Source organism: Rhinolophus sinicus, chromosome 15 (genome assembly GCF_057876585.1).
Source record: "Rhinolophus sinicus isolate RSI-liver-muscle chromosome 15, RSI-T2T, whole genome shotgun sequence".
Classification (NCBI taxonomy): domain Eukaryota; kingdom Metazoa; phylum Chordata; class Mammalia; order Chiroptera; family Rhinolophidae; genus Rhinolophus; species Rhinolophus sinicus.
This window is the reverse complement of record NC_142515.1, coordinates 83,518,579-83,537,640: the sequence shown is the minus strand read 5'-3', so window position 1 is coordinate 83,537,640 and position 19,062 is coordinate 83,518,579. Positions and strand designations below refer to the sequence as shown.

The 19,062-nt window shown below is 55.3% G+C and overlaps 1 protein-coding gene across 3 annotated transcripts; it reads right to left on the bottom strand.

Annotated features, from left to right (window-relative positions):
* Positions 1–6,365: 6,365 nt before the first annotated feature.
* Positions 6,366–17,090, bottom strand: LSM4 (LSM4 homolog, U6 small nuclear RNA and mRNA degradation associated). Of its 3 annotated transcripts, none has more exons than XM_019737013.3 (5): positions 16,998–17,090; positions 13,052–13,093; positions 11,780–11,878; positions 8,493–8,676; positions 6,366–7,081 (listed from the first exon to the last, which is right to left on the bottom strand). In XM_019737013.3, the coding sequence occupies exons 1-5, from the start codon at positions 16,998–17,000 to the stop codon at positions 6,990–6,992; spliced, it is 420 nt and encodes a 139-aa protein (XP_019592572.1). In that variant the 5' UTR covers positions 17,001–17,090; the 3' UTR covers positions 6,366–6,989. The 3 variants fall into 3 exon arrangements, with proteins under 3 accessions (XP_019592572.1, XP_019592573.1, XP_074193982.1); XM_019737014.3 differs by lacking the exon at positions 16,998–17,090 and adding an exon at positions 15,105–15,227; XM_074337881.2 differs by lacking the exon at positions 16,998–17,090 and adding an exon at positions 15,155–15,190.
* Between the last annotated feature and the right edge of the window lie 1,972 nt (positions 17,091–19,062).

The following is a 19,062-nucleotide window of genomic DNA, read 5'->3' as shown; positions in this document are numbered from 1 at the left end:
GGTCAGGTGAAGAGGACCCCAGACACTGGCTTTTCACTGCTTGGTTCCCCCTTCACTCTGCACACTGGATACTGTCATTCTCTAGCTAAGTAAACTGAGGCTCTGAGAGGGGCCCACATTCTTGGTGGGGGAACAATTGGAAAATTATGTAACAGCAGGCAGTGGCAAGAGCTAAGAAGAAATGTCAGGGAGGGGAAGTGGCGGGGGGGGGGGGGGATAGAGGGTCTGTGACACCTTCAGACAAGGCTAGTGCGATGAGGGTGTTCAGGGAACAGTGTTCCTGAAAGCTGGGAGATACAGTTCTCAAAAGCCCTGAGATACAAATGCACAGGGTGTTGGAGGAGAATCGAGGAGGGGGCCTGGATTGGTTTCAGGAAGAGGGGAGATGCGGAGATGGTAAGGGTGGAGGGCATCACAGGGGCACTCAGGTCATTAGCAGCTGGCGTGGCGGGTAGTTGGAGTCCTTCCCAGCTCAGGTGGAGCCCGTGACTACCCTCCTCACCTCAGTTTCCCCACCAGTGCCTATGGTCCAGAGGAGGCAGGAGTGGTTCAGGGAGCATAGGGGCTGTCCAGGGTCACAGGGACTCATCTTCCCTCTGTGAGTGCCACCCTGGCCTCCCCGTAACTTCTGTGGCTCTCTGCTTTGGCCTGTCTCCCTGTGACCCCCTAGCTCTGCCCACTTATGCTGTCCAGATGCCAGCTCTTGCCCATGATATTTCCTCACCTGCAGTGTCCACTGTATGAGAGTCACCACCCCCTCTCAGGCAGAGCCTGGAGACCCTGCAAGGAGGGGATGGCTCAGGAGACTAAGGGGCTGAGAGGAATGGGGGAAGGTGGAGGTGGGCACTATGGTCCTTGAGTACTGTCTGCAGTCTGGGTAAAAATAGCTGCCCCCTCTGCCCCTGGCCGCTGCCCCATGAGGAGGCGGTAGTGACAGTGGCTGCTATGACGGGGGATGTGCCCCAAAGAGCATCCGGCAGGGCCTGCGTTGCCATGGCGATGCTGACTCAGAAGCAGAGGTAGGTAGCAGCATCTGGTACCCCGCAGGCCTGCCCCTGTGCTCACAGCACCCTTCCCAGCCCCCACCCTGCAGCCTTCACTCTGGGGGTGGCTTTTGAGACTGGAGAAGGGTGGGCAAGACCCAGAGGCAGCTGGATCAGTTCCTGCACCTGCTGGAAAGTGTGAGGTGCTGAGGCCCTTCTCCCTCTTGCTCCTAGTCTCTCACACTCTCTTCCTGGATCTCTTTCAGTCTCTCTGTCTTTCCATCTCAGAGTACAGCCCGGACCCTTCCCCACACCCCCCAGGACCTGCAGCTACTGTCTACCTCCCTTCCTCTCTCCCTCTCATTTTTCTTTAGCCACACCAGCCCATTCCCACCTCACGTCCTTTGCATGTGCTGGACCCCTGCCCAGAAGACCCTGAGGGTCTTCACCTGGCATTTATCTTGTTTAATTCTGGATTTCCTTATTATCTGTCTCTGTACTTCCATCTCCAGAGTATTAAGACCTACGAGATGGCCTGTGGCTTCTCTAGAGGCCTGTCTGCCTATCTGCCTTCATTTCCCTCATTGGGAAATGGGCAAAAGAGCACGATGGTCACAGTTCCAGTCTGACTTCACAGAAGGGTGTGGGGCAGAGATTAAGCAACTGTGCCTAGCACCGAGTAAACAGATCCTTAGAAATAGTCCAAGGCCATGAGCTGGGGAAGGAGGAACACAATGTGTTCCGTCCACACTGTGGAATATTATGCAGCCACGAAAAGGAATGAAACACCCACACAGACTGCAACATGTATGAACCTCGAAAACATGATACTGAGAGAAGCCAGATAGAAAAGATCACATGTATGATTCCATTTATATGAAATATCCAGAACAAGCAGATCTGTAGAAACAGGAAACAGATTCGTGGTTGCCAGGAGCTGGGGGAGGTAGGAATGGATATGAGGTTTCTTTTTGGGGTGATGAAAACGTTCTGGACATAGATAGAGGTAATGGTTGCACAATATTGTGAAGGGTACTACATGCCACCCAATTGTTCATTACAATGGTAATTTTATGTTAGTGAATCTTAACTACATAATAATAAAAAGGACATTGGGTGAAAACTAGGGAAATCTGAATAAAGTGTGGACTTTAGTCAATAATGGCCAACTTGCTGCATCTCCAAGACACCCCCCACACAACTGCCCTGGGGCCTTTGCACCTGCTGTCCCTCCAGCTGGAGGCTTTAGGAGACCGAGAAGCTGGATCAGACCCCAGTGGGCCAGGCTGCAGTCTGACTCCATTTGCTCCCCCACCTTCCCCTGGCCACCGGAAAGGTCAAGGTGCCTGCTGGTTAGGCTAGAGTGACGAGGAAGCTATCGCTGGGGTGATGTCAAGGACGATTGGTTGTTTTGGAGGGGACACTTTGCCCCCACCCCCGGGGAGGAAGAAGGATCTACAACCAAGGTGGGGTCCTGCAGCAAGTGGATGGGGGAAGCTATGGGGTTCAGTCCAGCTGGGGGCCCTGTTGGGGGGCCTGCTTCCTGCAGCCTCATGAACACAAACAGCAAGAATCATTTTCTCGTTTTTAAGGAAAAGTGAGTAAGTTTTCCCCGGGCAGCAGGACTGTACTCCAGCTTCCCCCTCCAGGAACAGGGACTTCTGGGGGTTTCATCAAAGGCTGCCCTTCCAGAAGGTTCTGGGAAAACCATCCAGGGCTCTCCATGGTGACAGGGAGGTCACCATGCTGACTTCCACATGAACTTGGGGACATCTCCAGCCTGGTTGCCAGGGACATTCAACATGCTGGAGGGGTACAGCATAGAAGGACAGGCCCCAAGGGCTCACAGGGACAGTTTTCAAAGCAGCAGAAAAGGGAATGAGGGAGATGAGGGAGGGGAAGACTCATGAGGACACGCTGAGTATTTTTAGGCACTGAATACGGTTCTGAAATATTTCCACGGCCACTCCCGAGAGTGAGCTCGGTGATTATTTTGGTACCCGGTTCCAGAGGAGGCGGGGCAGGGCTGATTCACCTCTGGCTGGCTGGGCCCAGAGCAGGATGGGGCTCTTAGGGCAGGGGCCTGGAAGGTGACCACTCACCAGCCCAGGCCAGGCGTCCGGTGCTGGCCTCGGGGGCACAGAGGACAGTGGCCTGGCTGCTGCCCATAGGGTGGCACCTCCACTCAGGGCACCCCTGCACGATGGGCCAATCACATTGACCCTGAAGCTTACGGAGATGAGGAGGGTCCTGGGTCAGGCTTCAGACTCCACAGGTGCTCTGTAAATAGCCACTTGGAGACGGTTTCAAGCATGAATGGAGCACCTGCTGTATACCAAGCATCTTTTCTTCTGTAATCCGACAACCCCCTTGAGGTGGAGTCTACTATTATCCCCACTACTGGTGAGGAAACAAGCACAGCAGGGTTAAACTTGGAGGGCCCCTTGCAGGCCTCAAACCCTGCTCCTCAGCTGAAGCTGCAGTCAGAGGAGTGAATTTTAAAGCAGGAGCTGAACTCACCTACCTTACCCCCTGCCCCAAACACTCCAGGTTGCTGCTCTGTGCTTGACATAATGGAACTGAAAAAAGGTAAATGGATCCTCCAAGTTCAAGGAGATGACAGGGAGGAGTTCTGAGGCTCTGGAGCTGTGTGACCTGGGGCAGGGCCCATACCCTCTCTGTACCTGTGCTTGGGAGCGGGCCACAGGACCTCAGGGGCTTTGCACTTGATGTTCTATCCATCTGTTCCCTGCTCTCTTCCCATGGTCAGTGGCTTCTTGACCAGGTGCTGGTTTACGTCCCCTTAGCAAGGCCTCCCTTTCTATGCTGTGGAAAGGTCCTGGACTTCCTATGGAACAGGGATCCCATCCGCCTGGGTCCTCATGGCACCCTCGCCCCTTCTGCCACTTCTGGGGCCTCTACCCTGGGCTGAGCTCCCAGCACAGCTTCCTCCTGGCCTCCTGGCTTTCCACTCTTGCCTCAGTGTGTTGTGGAAACTTCTGTGACTGCTTGATCAGGGCCTTCACCTGTCCCATTTCCTGCCACCTCACTTGGCTGCCATTCCCATACTGTTCAGGGCCTTTGCACGGGCTGTTCCTCCATCTGGAATGCTCTTCCCCAAAGATGTCTGGCTCCCTTGCCTCCCTCAAGCCCTTCTCAAATATCAACCTCTGATCTTTTCTGACCACCTCTCCTCCCCACCCTTGCTTTCTTCTCCAAAAGCACCTGGGGCGGGGTTGTGGCCCCTGTCCTTCTGTCCTCAGCCAGCCCTTTTCCCATCGGGGTCGGTGGCTTCTCCCACTGAGGTCATCTGATTGGGCACAAGGCCATCCTCTATACCCCACACTGGCTAAGCAGCCCTTTGTCCACAGAGGAATGGCAGAGGACACTGGGGCACGCGCTGAGCCACTGGGAACACTTACAGCCAATGTCAGAATGTGCTGGGCCCGAGTCCAGCTGGAGGGTGGGAAGGACACCTGCCATCATGTCACCTGGTCAGGGCTCTAAAGAGGCATTAACACACAGAGCCTTCGACTGAAACTTCACAAAAGCCAAAACACCTGGAGGAGGTGGGGGTGGTAGGCTCAGGGAAGGGCTTCCCAGACAGCCCAGCTTCAGAGCCTGCTGGAGGAGGAGAAATGGCATGGAGGTGTGTGCACGCAGGGGTGATGAAGAAAAGCAAGAGACCTCCCCACTCGGTTCCTTGTGGGGTCCATGACCCAGAAATGGGCTCTGGGCCCCAAGGCCCTGCTAGCTGGGGCCCAGGCTAAGTCACACCTAGGCACATGGGGCTCCCTGATTGATGGCCAGCAGGCACAAACTGCAGGGGGAGGCGGTCACTGTCACAGTCGAGGGCCTGTACTGTCAGTTGAGAGGGTGCAAACCCCACTGAGAGGCCATCAGGAGGACAGAAAGATCGAGGCCCCGTACTTTTGGTTTCTCTTCTTGATGAGAGGCTGAGGCTGGTTTCTTAGAACCAACCAGGAAGACTAAGACAAGTCTGTTCTGACAGCCAGCTCAGGAGGGAGACTTCAGGAAGCCCAGGCACCTAAGCAGTTGGGCCAGAGCGGCAGCTCATGTCAGGAGTGAGGAGGGAACAGGGCAGCTAGCCGGGCTGCCCACTGGAAAGGTCAGGGCGCAACGGGCAGCCAAGATTACACACAGGTTTGGGGCAGCCTGAGGGTGAGTGCCGCGCAGAGACAGACCCCCACGACCCTAAACTTTGAAGGGCGCTGGGGCTTTTGGTGGCTCTAGGTCCACAGCCAAGCCAGGGAGAAAAAAACAAACCACCAGGAGCAGGAAGGGGTGGGCCTCCAAGGGACTTCCTCTTGCAGCCAGTGGGACACCTAACCCCAGAGCCACCATTTCATTGAAGCCCTGCCAGCTACCACCTGTGGCGGGGGGCCCAGCCCCCAGACCTTTATGGGCCCCTGCAGCGGGCTGATGGGGGGTTGCTGCAAATGGCTCCTCTTTTCTCATCTGTCCTTCACTTCTTGCCTCTTCAAGCCCACACTGCCAGGGGCCACCGCCCACATCTCTGATGAGGGAGGTGAATTTCGGGGGCCTTGGCTTGCCAGAACTCCTAGTCCCCACACCCTATCCCCAACACAGGCCAAAGTGCTGTTTTGTTATTAGACAAGGATTCAGGCACAGCAGCGGGTCTCGGGAGGGGTGCGACCAGGAAGAAGCAATGGGGGAGGGGGGAGACCACATTCTTGAGATCAGGTGAAGAAATATGAAATGCAGAGACCTTGGAGACGAGACTGGGCTCGCTAGCACGTTGCAGATCCGACAGTGGAGTTCTCAGGGCAACTAGGTCTTTTCTTCCACTCACCCCTCAAAACAGGCCTCGACACAGTGACAATTAGAACCCTCACCCACAGGAACTGGCCAGTGCTCCCCTTCCCAGCACCGGGCTGTCCCTGGGGGGGTCCCTGCACTCGCTAAAGGGAAATCGGTCTGAAGCGGATGACCCTGGAAGCCTTTTGCTCAAGTGCAGTCCCATGTCTCCAGCAATGTGGAGGAAGAAGCTCAAGAAAACCTCCCTCGCACATTCCTCGCGGCCACCTGTCTATCTGGGTGAACTCTGGTGTGAATGATGCTTGCAACACAGGGCGGGATGCAGGTGGCAAGGCTGGGCCTCCTGGCTCCACCCCCACCTCTCACAGCACCCACTCTCTCTACAAAGAGGGGAGGGGTTTACAGACAAACCTGGGGCACCCCTCTTCCCAGCCATGCTGACCTGAGCTCACCTTACCTAAGTAAACTGACATCCTTATTTATGCAGCCTTCGAAAGGAAACGTTCTTACGAGGCAGTGACTTTCCAACGACACCATATACTACATGAGCCTAGTGGCTCAAAAAGAATTTTGGATTTTAAGTTTGTCGGTTGTGTTTGCTTTTATTTTTGTTAACCCACAGAGGGAGAGAGGAGGTGAAGGGGCAAGGCCCAACCACATCCCCTGAACAGCTTCTGAGACGCACATCTGTCCAGATTTGTTTTCAAAAGGCAATCTTGGGCCCATGTTTCAAAAAACTCCCTGGGCTGTCAATCTCAGTGTAAACAGCGTAAAAGTATTAGGTTGGTGCAAAAGTAATTGCGGGTTTTGCAATTATTTTTAACCTTTTAAAACGCAATTACTTTTGCACCAACCTAATAAAAACCACACAGGGATCCAACACACGATGCAAAAGAAACCTGTTTGGAACATGACCCCTAACAGAAGGGTCAGGGCTCTAAAGAGGCATTAACACACAGAGCCTTTGACTGAAACTTCACAAAAGCCAAAACACCAAATAACACTTCCAGGTATAGCCATGCTGGCTAAAAAAACTCCCCAAACAAAAAACTTTACATAAAGAGGATCACAAAATACACAGATGCACAGGTGTGTGTGTAGGGTGGTCCCACGAACACCTGCTTCTTCTTTCCATTCTGGACAGACTGTGGACTGGAGCAGCCACGCGGCCTCTCGCCACTCAGTCTTGGGGGACGCAGGGCTGGTTCATTGCTTGCCCGCCTGCCTGCCTGGCTTCTTTTCTGGCTGACCTCGGCCCGTGCCCGGGATCCCGCCTCGGCCCCGGCCGCCAAACACACCTGCAGGAGAGAAGTAGGGGCTGCAGGGAAGCCGGGCTCCAGGGTCATCTAACCCTTCTGAGCCTCAGCAACCCCCTCTGTAAAGTGGGGAGGGAAGGCTGAGAACCTTGCGTAGAGCATCTGACCAGGGCTGGGCATGGGAGGTGCTCCAGAATGTTCTCAGTGTGACAAACAGGACCAGGCTTCCCCAGGGTGCAAGGGGTTTGAGGGAGGACGAAGGTCAGCCACAAGTCACACTGGGGCTTGGGGCAGGCTTCCTAGGAGAGTTATTGTGTAATGGGTACTGTTTTTGTTAGGGACAACTCTGAGCAGGGGTGAGGTAGAGGCCCTCAACTTGGAGGCTGAGGTCTGCAATGGGGACCCAGGACCTCCCTCGCTCCAGCACCACCTGTGGGGACAGAGACCAATTCTGGCAGAGGCCGCCCCACCTGACCTCTCATGGGTCAAGAACAGCTTTGCCAAAGAGGCTTCTGGGAGATTTCCACCTGCCACTCAGGGCCCTGGAGCCTCTCTGCAGTGACTTGAGCAGGCCACCTCGCCGACCCTCCCTGCAGCTCTCGGTCAGCAGTGGTGCCCCTCAGTGTGAAGAGCCTGGCCCTCGGGTACCACATAGGCCCTGAGATCCCGGGGCCTCACTCATCCCCAGGCCCGGTCAACCCTCTGCCTGGAGTGCCCTCCCATCTTCTTCCCTGTGGCTTCCTCCTGACTGTCACGTGAGCCTGGCTGGCTCCAGGCCTGGCACTCAGGAGGCCCCCAAAGACAGAAGGGACAAAGCCAGGCCACTCCAAGAACAGGAGATTGACTGGGGAGGTGGGGTTTATAGATGGCGTCTGGGCTCAGCCCCCAGCTGACTGCACAGATTTCATTTTCTGCCAGAGTTATCATCTTGGGGTTGTGGGGTAGTCTGTCCAAAAGGCGCGACCTTGGCTTTGTATTGAGGAGTCATGGAAGGGGAAGGGTCCTGTCCCAGGCTCTGAGCTGGGGTCCTAGCCAGCAGCTTGGTGAGGCAGGCCCTGCAGGACCCTCTGTACAGAGGGGAAACTGAGGCTCAGGGAGGTGCCACATCCAGAGACACAGGCAGGCATCTAGATGGGGGCTTGAGGCCCAGGTCTCCATAGGCGCCAGGTCAGTATGCTGGGCTAGACCCAGTGCTGAGGGGGCACCAAAGACTCCGCCAGGACCTGGGGCTGGGGGCTGGGGTGGGGACAGGCAGCAGCAACAGCCACTCCACAGAGGAGCACTGTGAGTCACCGCCCCCTGGCTCTGTGTGTGTTGGGGGCTCAGAGCCAGGCCCAAGGCACCGTGATGGCACTGGTCAAGAATGTCAACAGTTGGCTGGGATGGATGCCATGTGATCCAGCCACCCGTGTGTGCACGTGTGTGTGTGTGTGTGTGTGTGTGTGTTGCCTACCTCGCCCGGCACCCCCCATGCCTCGGCCCTTCTGCTGCTTCTGCTGCTGCAGGCCACCGCGCCCGCGGCCCTTGGCCACCACCTCTTCCTTGACCATGTCGATGATTTCGTCGGGGATGCGCAGGTACTTGATGGTGCTGCCCCGGATGTAGCACTCGGGCATCCGCCAGAACTTGTCCCCGTCCTGTGTCAGAGACAGGTATCAGATCTGTGGTGGTCCCTATGGGGTGGGGGCACATGGCCAGGGCGGTCCCAGGACGCTTGCACCTGGCATCACCCCTGCACTCTGCCAACTTCACAGTCCCAGATACGATGCATGGAGGGGCTGCCCCCTAGCAGGGTCCTGAAAGACACTCGGCACCCACGGCACAGAAGGAAGGGCAGCAGGGCTCTGGGGGAGATGGCCTCCTTGGCTTGGCTTGTCCTCCAGTGAGGGATGGGGTTTGTTACCTGCAGCCCAAAGCCCAGAGTGGGGGGCTGCCCCATGCACCAGTTGCAGCCACAGCCCACCCAGCTCTTCCTTGTTCCTGCCCCTAGCTTTCACCTTCTGGAGCCTTCTCTACATGCCCTGACTCATTCATGAAACTCTCTCCTGGCAGGATCTGAGCTGGGCATAGGACACAGGATAGAGACGCTGTGTGATGGGTGAAGAGGGCCAGGACTGGGGTGGGGAGGCAGGTCTAGGGCTCGCCAGGGGCAGCTCCCCAAAATGCCAGTTTTCAGGGGAGCTAATTAAGGCTGGAGAGACAGGGAGGCTTGCAAAGTCACAATCCTGAGGTCCTGGTTTCTAGGACAGACCGCCTCCCCCCCATAGCCTGGGACCAGCACAAGGCCTTCCCCCTATGTCCCTCCTGCTGCCCTTGGGCAGGAGCCCAGGGCCTTTTCCATCAAATTTGTTTCCCAGCCCTACCCCTGTTGCCCAGTGCCAGAAGCCTGGGCAGCTTTCTCCTACCCCCGCACCCTTAGAAATCAGACCAAGACCTCTCCCTGCTTAGAACCCAATCAGGGCCCCCTTGGCTCAAAGACCAGCTCCAAACTCCTCAGTGTGGCTCCCAAGGCCCTGAGATCCAATCCCACCCTGGCTGCCCTCTCTCGGGCCCCGACTCGCCTTCCAGATGGAGCTTTCTGCAACACACACCGAGGGATTCCTGCCTCCAGCATTTTGCATACACTGTTCCTGCCTTTCCTGGTCCAGCTAAGTCTGGCCCTTGACAGGCCTTGCCTCCCAGCCTTCCTGAAACCCCTGGTCTTCCTACATGACATTTGCCTATTCTGGCCCAGCAGAGGCACTCAGCAAGTCGCACAGAACTTTCAAGGTCCAATTCTTCTCATGAACGCGCACGAGCCCCCAGCCCACACAGGAACCCTGAGAGACCCCGGCATTCCTTTCCCAGAAAGGGTGGGCAAGAGGCCAAGTCTGTGGGGATACAAAGTACAGCCAGACAGAAACAGAAGGATTCTGTGGAAGCTCGAGGCCAGGGCTGGGGCTGGCTGCTCCTTGTTTGGTTTTCCCCCAGCCAAGGACAGGTTGGGCCCAGCTTATCCGCTCCCCGCGGGAACCAGGGCTCACTGTGCTTTCTGTGGCAGTAGTTTAGCGCTTCCCAGCTGGGGCTCCCCCTGAGGTCTCAGCCCCCGGGGTCTCTGGATCCTGCCACACTCTGCCCAAGAGTTTGAACCTCACCCCAGGCTCTCCCAACCGCCTGGTCAGAGGGGACTGCCCAGGGGAGCCAAGTGTCCGGGCTCAGCTGACTGTGGAAGCCCAACCAACATCACCCCAAGCCTGGCGGTTGGTTCTAGGTCCCAGAAGTGGATGCACACCTGCTGGCCACGTGTACAAGGACACGTGCAAGGCTATCACTGAGGCACTGCCTGCTACAAGGCCCCGGTGGAGCCTCCCAGACACTGGCTGCCAGGGGTGCAGCGTGGACACCAGGAGGGGGCTTCTAGCAGACTGGTGTGGAAGCCCCACGACATACCATTACAAGCAGCAGGTTATAGAGCCATGTAGGGGAGGGGAGGGGTCATGGCCACCTGACTGCCTATCTGGGTGTGAACCCTCCCCAAGGATGGGCGGGGGCACTGTGGCATGGCGAGTCCCAGGGGCACACTGCCTGTGGGGGCAGAGCCCCAGAAAGTAGTTTACAGGCTCTCGGCCTCACGTGGAGGGGTGCTGGCTCGGGTAGTAGATGGCCATCAGCTGGGGCTGGTTGGCCGTCAGCTGTAGCCATTGAGCCATTAGCCACTAATATAACTGCTGCGGCTACAAAGGAGAGCCGAGGAGTGGAGGAGAGTGAAAGAGAGTCATCGGTGGGTTGCAGACAAAACAGACAGCAGGTCGCACGTCCAGTGAACCCAGCCTCCAGTGAGACCGTAGTGGTATGACTCCCCTACCTATGGCTCCATGGGTGTTCCTTTTTGGCCTCACCATATCCTGCGTTATGAGGGGAGCGGGACCAGAGACCCCGCAGGCCTCCCAGCACGACAAATGGCGCAGCGAGCAGGGTCTCCCGCATGACACTGCCCCACCCTGGCTGGGCCCCCACAGCTTCCTCCCCTGTAACCTGGGAAGAATGGAGTCCAGGTGGAAGGACATTTACGTGCCCCGGGCACATTAGCAGAAGGAAGCCCTGTCTCCACCACCGCCTTCACCATCGTGGTTCTGGGGTCATCCCAGCACGTGACCCCAGGGACCATCCCCCAGCCCTGGCCGGCCCAGTGGTGCTTCTGGCCCTCTACTTCCTGGTTTCAGGCCTCTGGAGGTAAACAAGCCTGCTGGTTCTTGGGGCCACCCTCGCCCCCTGGTGGCCTGGACACCCCATGACCACTCCACCATGGCCCAGCCTGGCCTGGAGGCTCTACCCCCCACCTCTCCAGCAGCGACTTGTAGCCAGAAGCAGCCCCCCAGGCCTGAGTCCTTCCTGGTCAGGGGTGGCAGCAGGGGCAGGGGCCCAGGCAGCATCCCCACAGGTGCAAAGTCCTCACCCAGGTACAAAGTCCAGGGCACTGGGGGATTTGGAGCCCTGTCTCTTGGCACTGCCCCTCCACACCCAGCTGAGTCCCTCAGGCCCCAACCTTGGTAGCATGGCCTGTGCTAAGCAGAGAAAGCCCCCTCCTCCTCCCAAAGGCCCAGGGCAGGGTACTTACCGCATCTGGAGGTGAGGACGTGGAGGCTCTGTAAGCCCCCAATCCCAGTGCGCACTGCCGGTCATGCGGCACCCACTCCGCCTGCCCCCCAGCCCCACCCGGTGGCCCCAGGGCCTGGGCGCAGACTGTCGCAGAGCACTCACCCTGGACGTGCAGATCACCTCACGCAAGTTGATGTTCATCCAGTTGTCGCAGCTTACCAGGTGCCCGTTGTACGTCTCCCCATTTTTAAGCTCCACCAACTGGAGAGAAACAGTCCCCGAGTCAGCCAAGGGCCCCAAGGGAGGGGCAGCCCTGCCCCTAAGAGCCAGGTGACCGCCACCCAACTCCCCCCTGGACTCAGAGGCCATGGCATGCAGCGCTGAGGGGCCTGTCTTACAGGGACATGTTCTGCTTTATCTGCACACTTTGCTGGGCATTGGAGAGTTTCTCCGATTCAACCATTTTTTCTTTTGTGGGAAATAAACCCCCAAACAAACAACAAAGATGGAGATGTGAAAAAGAACTCAGGTATCTGCTGAAGAGAAATGAAGGCATACATCCACGCAAAAATGCATATATATGTGTTCACAGCAGCCAAATCGTCAAATAGCCAAAAGGTAGAAACTACCCAAAAGTCCCATCAACTGGTGAACGGATAAACATACTGTGGTCCTTCCACACGGGGGGCTATTATTCAACCATAAAAAGAAGTGAAGCTCTGACACGTGCTACAATGTGGATGAAGCAAGACACATAGGCCACAATGTTGTATGATCCCATTCACATGAAATGCCCAGAACAGACAACTCCATAGAGACAAGAAAGATTGGTGACTGTCAGGGGCTGGGGGAGGGGGAGGAGGGACTGATAATGGGGACAGGTCTCTTTTTGGGGTGATGCAAATGTTCTGGATCTAGATAGAGGCGCTGGTTGTACAACATTGTCAACGTTCTAAATGCCACAGAATCATTCACTTTAAAAGGTTGAACTGTATGGTATTTGAATTACAGTGAACAAAAAGAAAGAACACAGAACGTTGAGAAATACTACACTGTACTGTGAAGGACAAAGGTAGTTTAGGAAATAACATGCATCATATGATTCCCATCTGTGCTTTAAAAAATCACATTCACGTTTATACACACATATATCACAGAATTAGTTAAGTTGCTGGGAAGATGAATGCAGGGGGCTTCCACTCTAAGTCTCTGTCACGTTTGACATTTTTAATAAGCACAGATTACTTTTGTAAGCAGCAGCAATGACGCTGGCCCTGACCCATGTGGGAGGGAAGAGAACAAGCTGCTGCTTCGTGGACAGGCGGGAAGCAGGTTTGGCTGGAGGCACCTACCTCACCCTTCGCCCAGTGTCCCCGTCCCTGTGCTGAGGCTGGTCCCCACTGAAACTCGCTGTCCCCGACTGCACATACTCACCATGGGGTGATTCTGAGCTGTCTTTAGCAGTGACAACGGGAGCTGAAAGGCAAACAAGGGCACATGATTCGTCTGTTTCATCGATGCCTGGGAGCCCTGGCCTCTAGGCAGCGTCCCATGATGGCACCCGAGATGGTGGTGGTGGTGGTGCAGGAGTGCCCGTGCCTCACCCTCACTCTGTCAAACTCCAGGATACACACCTGCATCGCAGTTTAGGAAAGAATATCTCAAACGCCACCTCTCCTGCCCGAGGCAGCTGCCACCTGGTCCTGGGGCTACCCGTTCGGCATTGCTTTCTAACTCACGCTGTACATATTCCACACGCCTGACAGGGGAGGTGTGCCCCACCATCTTACATGCCCACCATGCTGATTAAGAGCATCAGAGTACAGGTCCCTGTGCAGCTGAGTTGTACTCAATGGACGTCTGAGATGCTCCAGGTCGGAAAGCTCCAGGGCTATTTCCAGCATCGTATGTGGTTATCGTCACACTTTACAGATGGGGATACTGAGGCTTAGAGACTGAGGTTGTTGTCCCGCGCTAGAGCTAGTAAGCAACAGAGCCTGTTCTGACCCCATCTGTCGGCAGTCCCGCTGGGACCAAGAGTGACTCAGCCAGGCACCATGGGGAGTCCACCCCAATCTGAGCAGGCCACATTGCAGCTGGGTTTTCAAAGACAGCAATTCACTGGGGGAGGGGAAGAAATATTCTAGAAAAAGTCTGTGGTTATTCCAAGAGATGGCCGATAAAGAATGGAATCTTTTAAAGTTCACCCAGATAAGGTGGGCTTTCAAGATATTTCTTTTCCATCATGACTGAATTTTCTTTTTATAACAAACGTGGTATAACTGGAAAAAAAATCAGCTCTTCTCATTTTGGGAACACAAATCATGACCTGTACACTGGAAGTGCGGCTGGTTCTCCGGAAGGATGACTCAGGTGGCAGTGCTTAGGTCCAGGGTCCAAGGGCAGCCCATTCAGCACGATCAGATGCAGGTTCTGAACCGAGGGCCCCACAGCTGGGAAACTGCCTGAGGGAGGAATGAAGCTTCCCTGTGCCCTGCCCTGCCCTGCCCTCGCACTACTGACACAATCCCGGCCAGCTGTTTCTCCACGGGGTGGAACTGGAAAGCCTCTCCTTGTGGAGGTCAGAAATGGTCCTCAACCCCTACAGGGTGGTTCCCCATGAACGGCTTGTTGGGCGGGGGCAGGTCCCATTTCCCACAGGCCTTCCCTGAGAAGTCACCAGGGGAGGTCCAGCGCTGATAGGAAACCAGGCCCAAGCCTGCTTCCTGCACTGGCTTCCTGGAAGGGCAAGATAAGGAGGAAGAAGGGGCCATGTGGAGAAGAGGAAGCTGCTCCAAGGAGGGTGGGTGGGTGGGCAGACTGGGACCCCAACGAGGACCAAACTGCAGCTCCTGCCCTCTCCTTTGGGTACACCTGTGTGCCTCGGCGCCTAGGCTGCACAGGAAAAACTGGAGGCTCAGACCCGCACGCAGGGCCATGCACCCAGGTCGCCTTTTACTATGGAGAAACTTTGGGCTTTCCTGGGCAGAGGGAATCAAGCCCAAGGTGATGAGACACTCGGGTCCTCCTCCCACATGAACAGAGGGCACAGAGTCAGGCTAGCCCTGGAAGGTGAGAATGAAGATGGACTCAGCGCAGAGAGGTAGAGAGAGCGGCCCAAGGACACAGAGCCAGGTCCTGGTAAAGCCGGTGAAAGTAGGCTAATGCTTGTCAGCAGGGGCCCCACTGCCGTCCTTTTATGGCATTCACAATCTCTATGCTAGCGACAGCCTCTCAGGCTTCCGCCTTATCCCAACTACTGGCAGCACAGCCCTGGAGGACCCACGGCCTCCTTGGCTGTCACTGGCAATTCCCTATCCAGAAAGCAGCGGAGAGGACATCTGAAACGCAGAAGGCACCAGCACCTGCTCCCACCCTTCCCCTGACTTCCCTGGCACGCACTCCCCAGGCCAGGCCTGCCCAGGCTCCAGCAAACAGGCGTATGCTGCTCCTCACACACCAAGCCCATCCATTCCTGCCGCCCAACCTTTGTTCCTACACTGCCCTTCCGCAGGCTGCTTGTTCCTCAAATGTCACCTCCTTTGGCCCGGTCCTCATAACCTCATTGAAGGAATGAGGTTTCCACCTGGGCCACCCTCTGCTGTTTCCATTATAGGATGCAGCCCGTCTCTAATTATCTTGTTTACTTGTCTCCCTGGCTAGACTTGAAACACCACGCCTCCTGCTAGACTGGAAAACTCAAAAGGTGTGGACTTTGTCCAGCACCCAGCATGAGGCCGCACACATGAGAGGGACTCGGTAAATATTTGCTGAACAAATACATGAGGGAAATGCACGCACTGCCTAGGGAGGTACATGGGGTGGGTGGGATGCTCGCCCCACCCCACAAAGAAGGAAAGGAGAGGCGGGAGAGGTGGCATCCGGATAGCTCTCCACAGCTGCAACAGCGGCCATGTCTTGCCATCTTCTATACTATCATCCCCAAACTGGGCGGGAGACAGAAAAGAGGAAGGGGAGGATCCCTGAAAACTTAAAACTTGGTGGGGAAGAGGAAGAAGATGTATGAAGGGATCAAGGGAAACAGGAGAGGGCCGGACACCCAGGTCAGGGGAGATGGGACCTTTACCAGGACCAGGTGGAGTTGGGAAAGTCAGAAAAGCTTCAGGAAAGAGGATTCGTTTCTCTGGGCTTTCTCACAAGGTCTGGGTTCTGGTTCTCAGGTCTGGCTCAATCCAGGACTAGACCCAAAGGTTTCCTGAGGCTCCCGATTCAGGAAACTGTCGAGGATCACACACCCACATTCACACCGCGACCCCTGCTTCCCGCCCTGCTGTGTGAGCATGTCTTGTCCACTGGTGGACACGAAGGGTGTGTCATGCCTTGTCCACTGGTGGACACTCTTCAGGTTAAAGAAATGAGTCTGTACTTTGCACAGGCTCTGTTCTATACTCTGGGACTCTATCAGGGGTAAACAAAGATCTGGCCTCCATGGAGCTTAACAAAGCTCCATCCAGTCGGTCCCTCAGGCCCACTTTGCCTTCCAGCAGAGGGATCCAGCCAGCAGGAGCTAGCAGGAAACCTCACCAACCCTTGGCTCTCAGAAACATGCAGCAACCCTGTCAAAGTGACTCAAGTGCTCACTGGCCAGGCGCAATTCCAGGAGACCCAACTTTGAATCCCTCTGTGGGGGCCTCCATTTCCTTGTCTACACACCGGGACATGGTCACACAGGCCTAGATCCAGAACTTCCACGATGTGTGAGCGGTTTAGCCTTGGAGGCTTTCTGTCAGGGCCACAAGTTTTCCTTCTGTGAACTGGAAGGGGGCAGTTAGTGCACTCCTGGCTCAAAATGCCCCCTTTCCCACTGGAATGAATGACATGCTGTGTGATCCAGAGAAGCAAACCCCCTCTCTGCGTCTGTTTTCAGCCTGAAAACGACAGTCATAGGGGGTTGTGCTAACATTCTAAGAGCCTTGCAAGCCCTGAAATCCCCCAAATTGGCTTAATTTGAGAACTCAGGCGGGCCCCTACTTGCTGGCGCTCCAGCTGTCAAACATATGAGATTAGACTGGATAGGATGCGCTCGGGGACACTTCCCTGCCCGAAAACTCACTCTGCTGCATTCACCGGGCCCCACCCTTTCCGGCCTCAGTTTCCCCGTTTGCAAAATGGGAAGACTGCGGCTAGGCCGCTATGCTTGATACCAACTCTAAGTTCCCAGAGACTGGGTGCCTGAGAGAGCCCCCCACCCCGCCCTCTCCGCCCTCAGTTTCCCCGCCTCAGGCCGAGGGGCAGGAATCGAGGCCCGGATTGCACGCTCGGTCCGCGTAGCTCCTGCCCCAGCGCCCGCCCCAACAGCCTTCAATGGCCGCATCATCCCCTGCTTCCCGGCGACACCTTGCCGTCGTCCTGCCCTCACCATGGTATCGGCGGGGACTGGGCACGCCGGCCACTTCCGACGCCGCCGCCGCTCACGCGCCCGCCAGTAGCCGAACCGCCGCGCGCCACTAGGCTAAAATGGAGTGGCAGCAACACGAGCCAGTCAGCACGGGGCTTAAGGGACTGGCAACTAATCCACGAGGAGTAGGGCGGGGCCTGCTAGGCACAAGGGGCGGTGCGGGCCGCGTTTCTGCCGAGAATATGGGGAGAGCCGTAAAGTGCCGCAGTGAGTGCTGCAAAAGGGAGGCAGAGCAACGTGCAACGAGGCAGAAAGCCTGTGGGTAAGGGCGCATGCGCAGGTGAAACAGCTCTTCTGGGCTCTGCGCTGTGGGCAAAGCTGATTGTTTTTTGCAATTTGCAAATGTAGCAACTGAGGCTTAATGGTTATTAGGAAGTAACTTCGGGCTCCTACTCTTCTGATTCTCATTATTGTAGTTGATCCCTGTCTAAGGCACGTCTTTTGGTAAGTTGGAATCTAGACTGTGCTCCTCGGAGCCTTAGTTTGCCCTTCTGTAAAATGGATGTAATGATAGTGTCTGCTCTAGAAGGTTGCAGTAAGGATGAGACGATTTAACCCATGTGAAAGCACTTCGGACAGCGTCCGGCACATACTAAGCACTTAATGCACAAGCGTGCAATAAATATTTATTGAGCACCTACTATGTGCCTGCTCTTAGAAACACAAGTGTACAAACCTGACAAAGCTGGCCCTCCTCAGGCTTAGGAGCCCTTTGGGGAGACAGACAGTAAACAAAATAAATAGGCATATGTATCAGTTTTCTTGGACTGCTGTAACAAATTATCTCAAACGGGATGGCTTAAAACAATAGAACTTAATTCAGAAGTCTGAAATCAAAATTGTCAGCAGGGTTAGTTCCTATAGAAGGTTCTGAGGGACAATTCAGCCCATGGTCATAGGCTTTTGCTAGTTGTTGGCAATTCTTGTAGTTCCTTGACTTGTAGACACATCAGTCCAATCTCTGTCTGTCTTCACATGGCGTTGTCTGTGTCTGTCTAAATCTTCCTCTGCTTTCTATTATAAGGACAGTCCTTTCTCTTAATAGACCCACTCTAAATACAGAATAATGTCATCTCAAGATCCTTAATTACATCTGCGAAGATCTTATTTCAAATAAGGTCATAGTCACAGGTACCGGAACTTAGAACTTACATGTTATGTTAGGACATATCTTTATAACCAGGGTTACTGTGTGGATTGATCAAATGTGGGACCCATATAAAGTACAAGGCACCGATTACCCCAGGACCAACAGTTGTCTTAGTTTGGGGTCGCTCCCTCCCCCAGAAGCCAGATCCTGAGATGAGGACTCAAGGGCACAAAGTGTACATAGGGGGTGACTCCTGGAAACCCCCATTGGGGGTGAAGACCTGACACAGGGAGGGAAGGATCCCTGCAGGCGGCACCAATGGGTAGGTGGTGCAAAAGGCAACTGGGGGTCGGTCCAGCTGGGGGCCTCAGGGAGAAGCATAAGAACTCATGTTTCATCATGGTCCCATCCGTGGTCAGGGCAGCGGGGGCATTTATTCTCTAAGTCCCATCTGTCCTCAGCTCAGGGCTGCTCCCAGGGAAGCAGGCAAGGCCTGGGATGTGTGCAGGACGCTGGTAAGTGGCCAACAGTGATGTGATAATTGGGTTAGAGGGATGAGGATGACCAGCCAAGGCTCGTTTGTCCAGGGTAAAGGCCGCTTGATGTAAACAACAGAAATTGGGTACAGGATAGGTCCCCTCATTAATATGGTGGTGGAAGTAGGAAGAAAATCTTGTGCTGGTTCACCCCTTTCTGACTTTTCTAAACTTTTCTATGTGCAGAGGCTTTTTCCTTTTGCCCAACTGGCAAACTCCTATTTATCCTTGAAAACTCTGCTTGGGTGACCCCTTGTGGTGGATTCTGGTAACTGCGGTTTTTGTCACCCCTTTCTACGTAGGGAAGGCCAATCAGAGTTTTCTGTCCCACTGACCGTAGTGATTGGTTAAATTGATAGCACGTGACCAACCAGGGCTAATTAGAATCTCCCTTGAGAAG

Coding starts and splice junctions, on each gene's coding strand:
- LSM4 (XM_074337881.2), bottom strand. CDS start 15,175: ATGAGGACCGGGCCAAAGGAG. Junction 11,879..13,051: donor CAGCTCAGAATCACCCCATG/GTGAGTATGTGC, acceptor GTTTCTCTCCAG/TTGGTGGAGCTTAAAAATGG. Junction 8,677..11,779: donor AGGTGATCTGCACGTCCAGG/GTGAGTGCTCTG, acceptor TCTCTGACACAG/GACGGGGACAAGTTCTGGCG.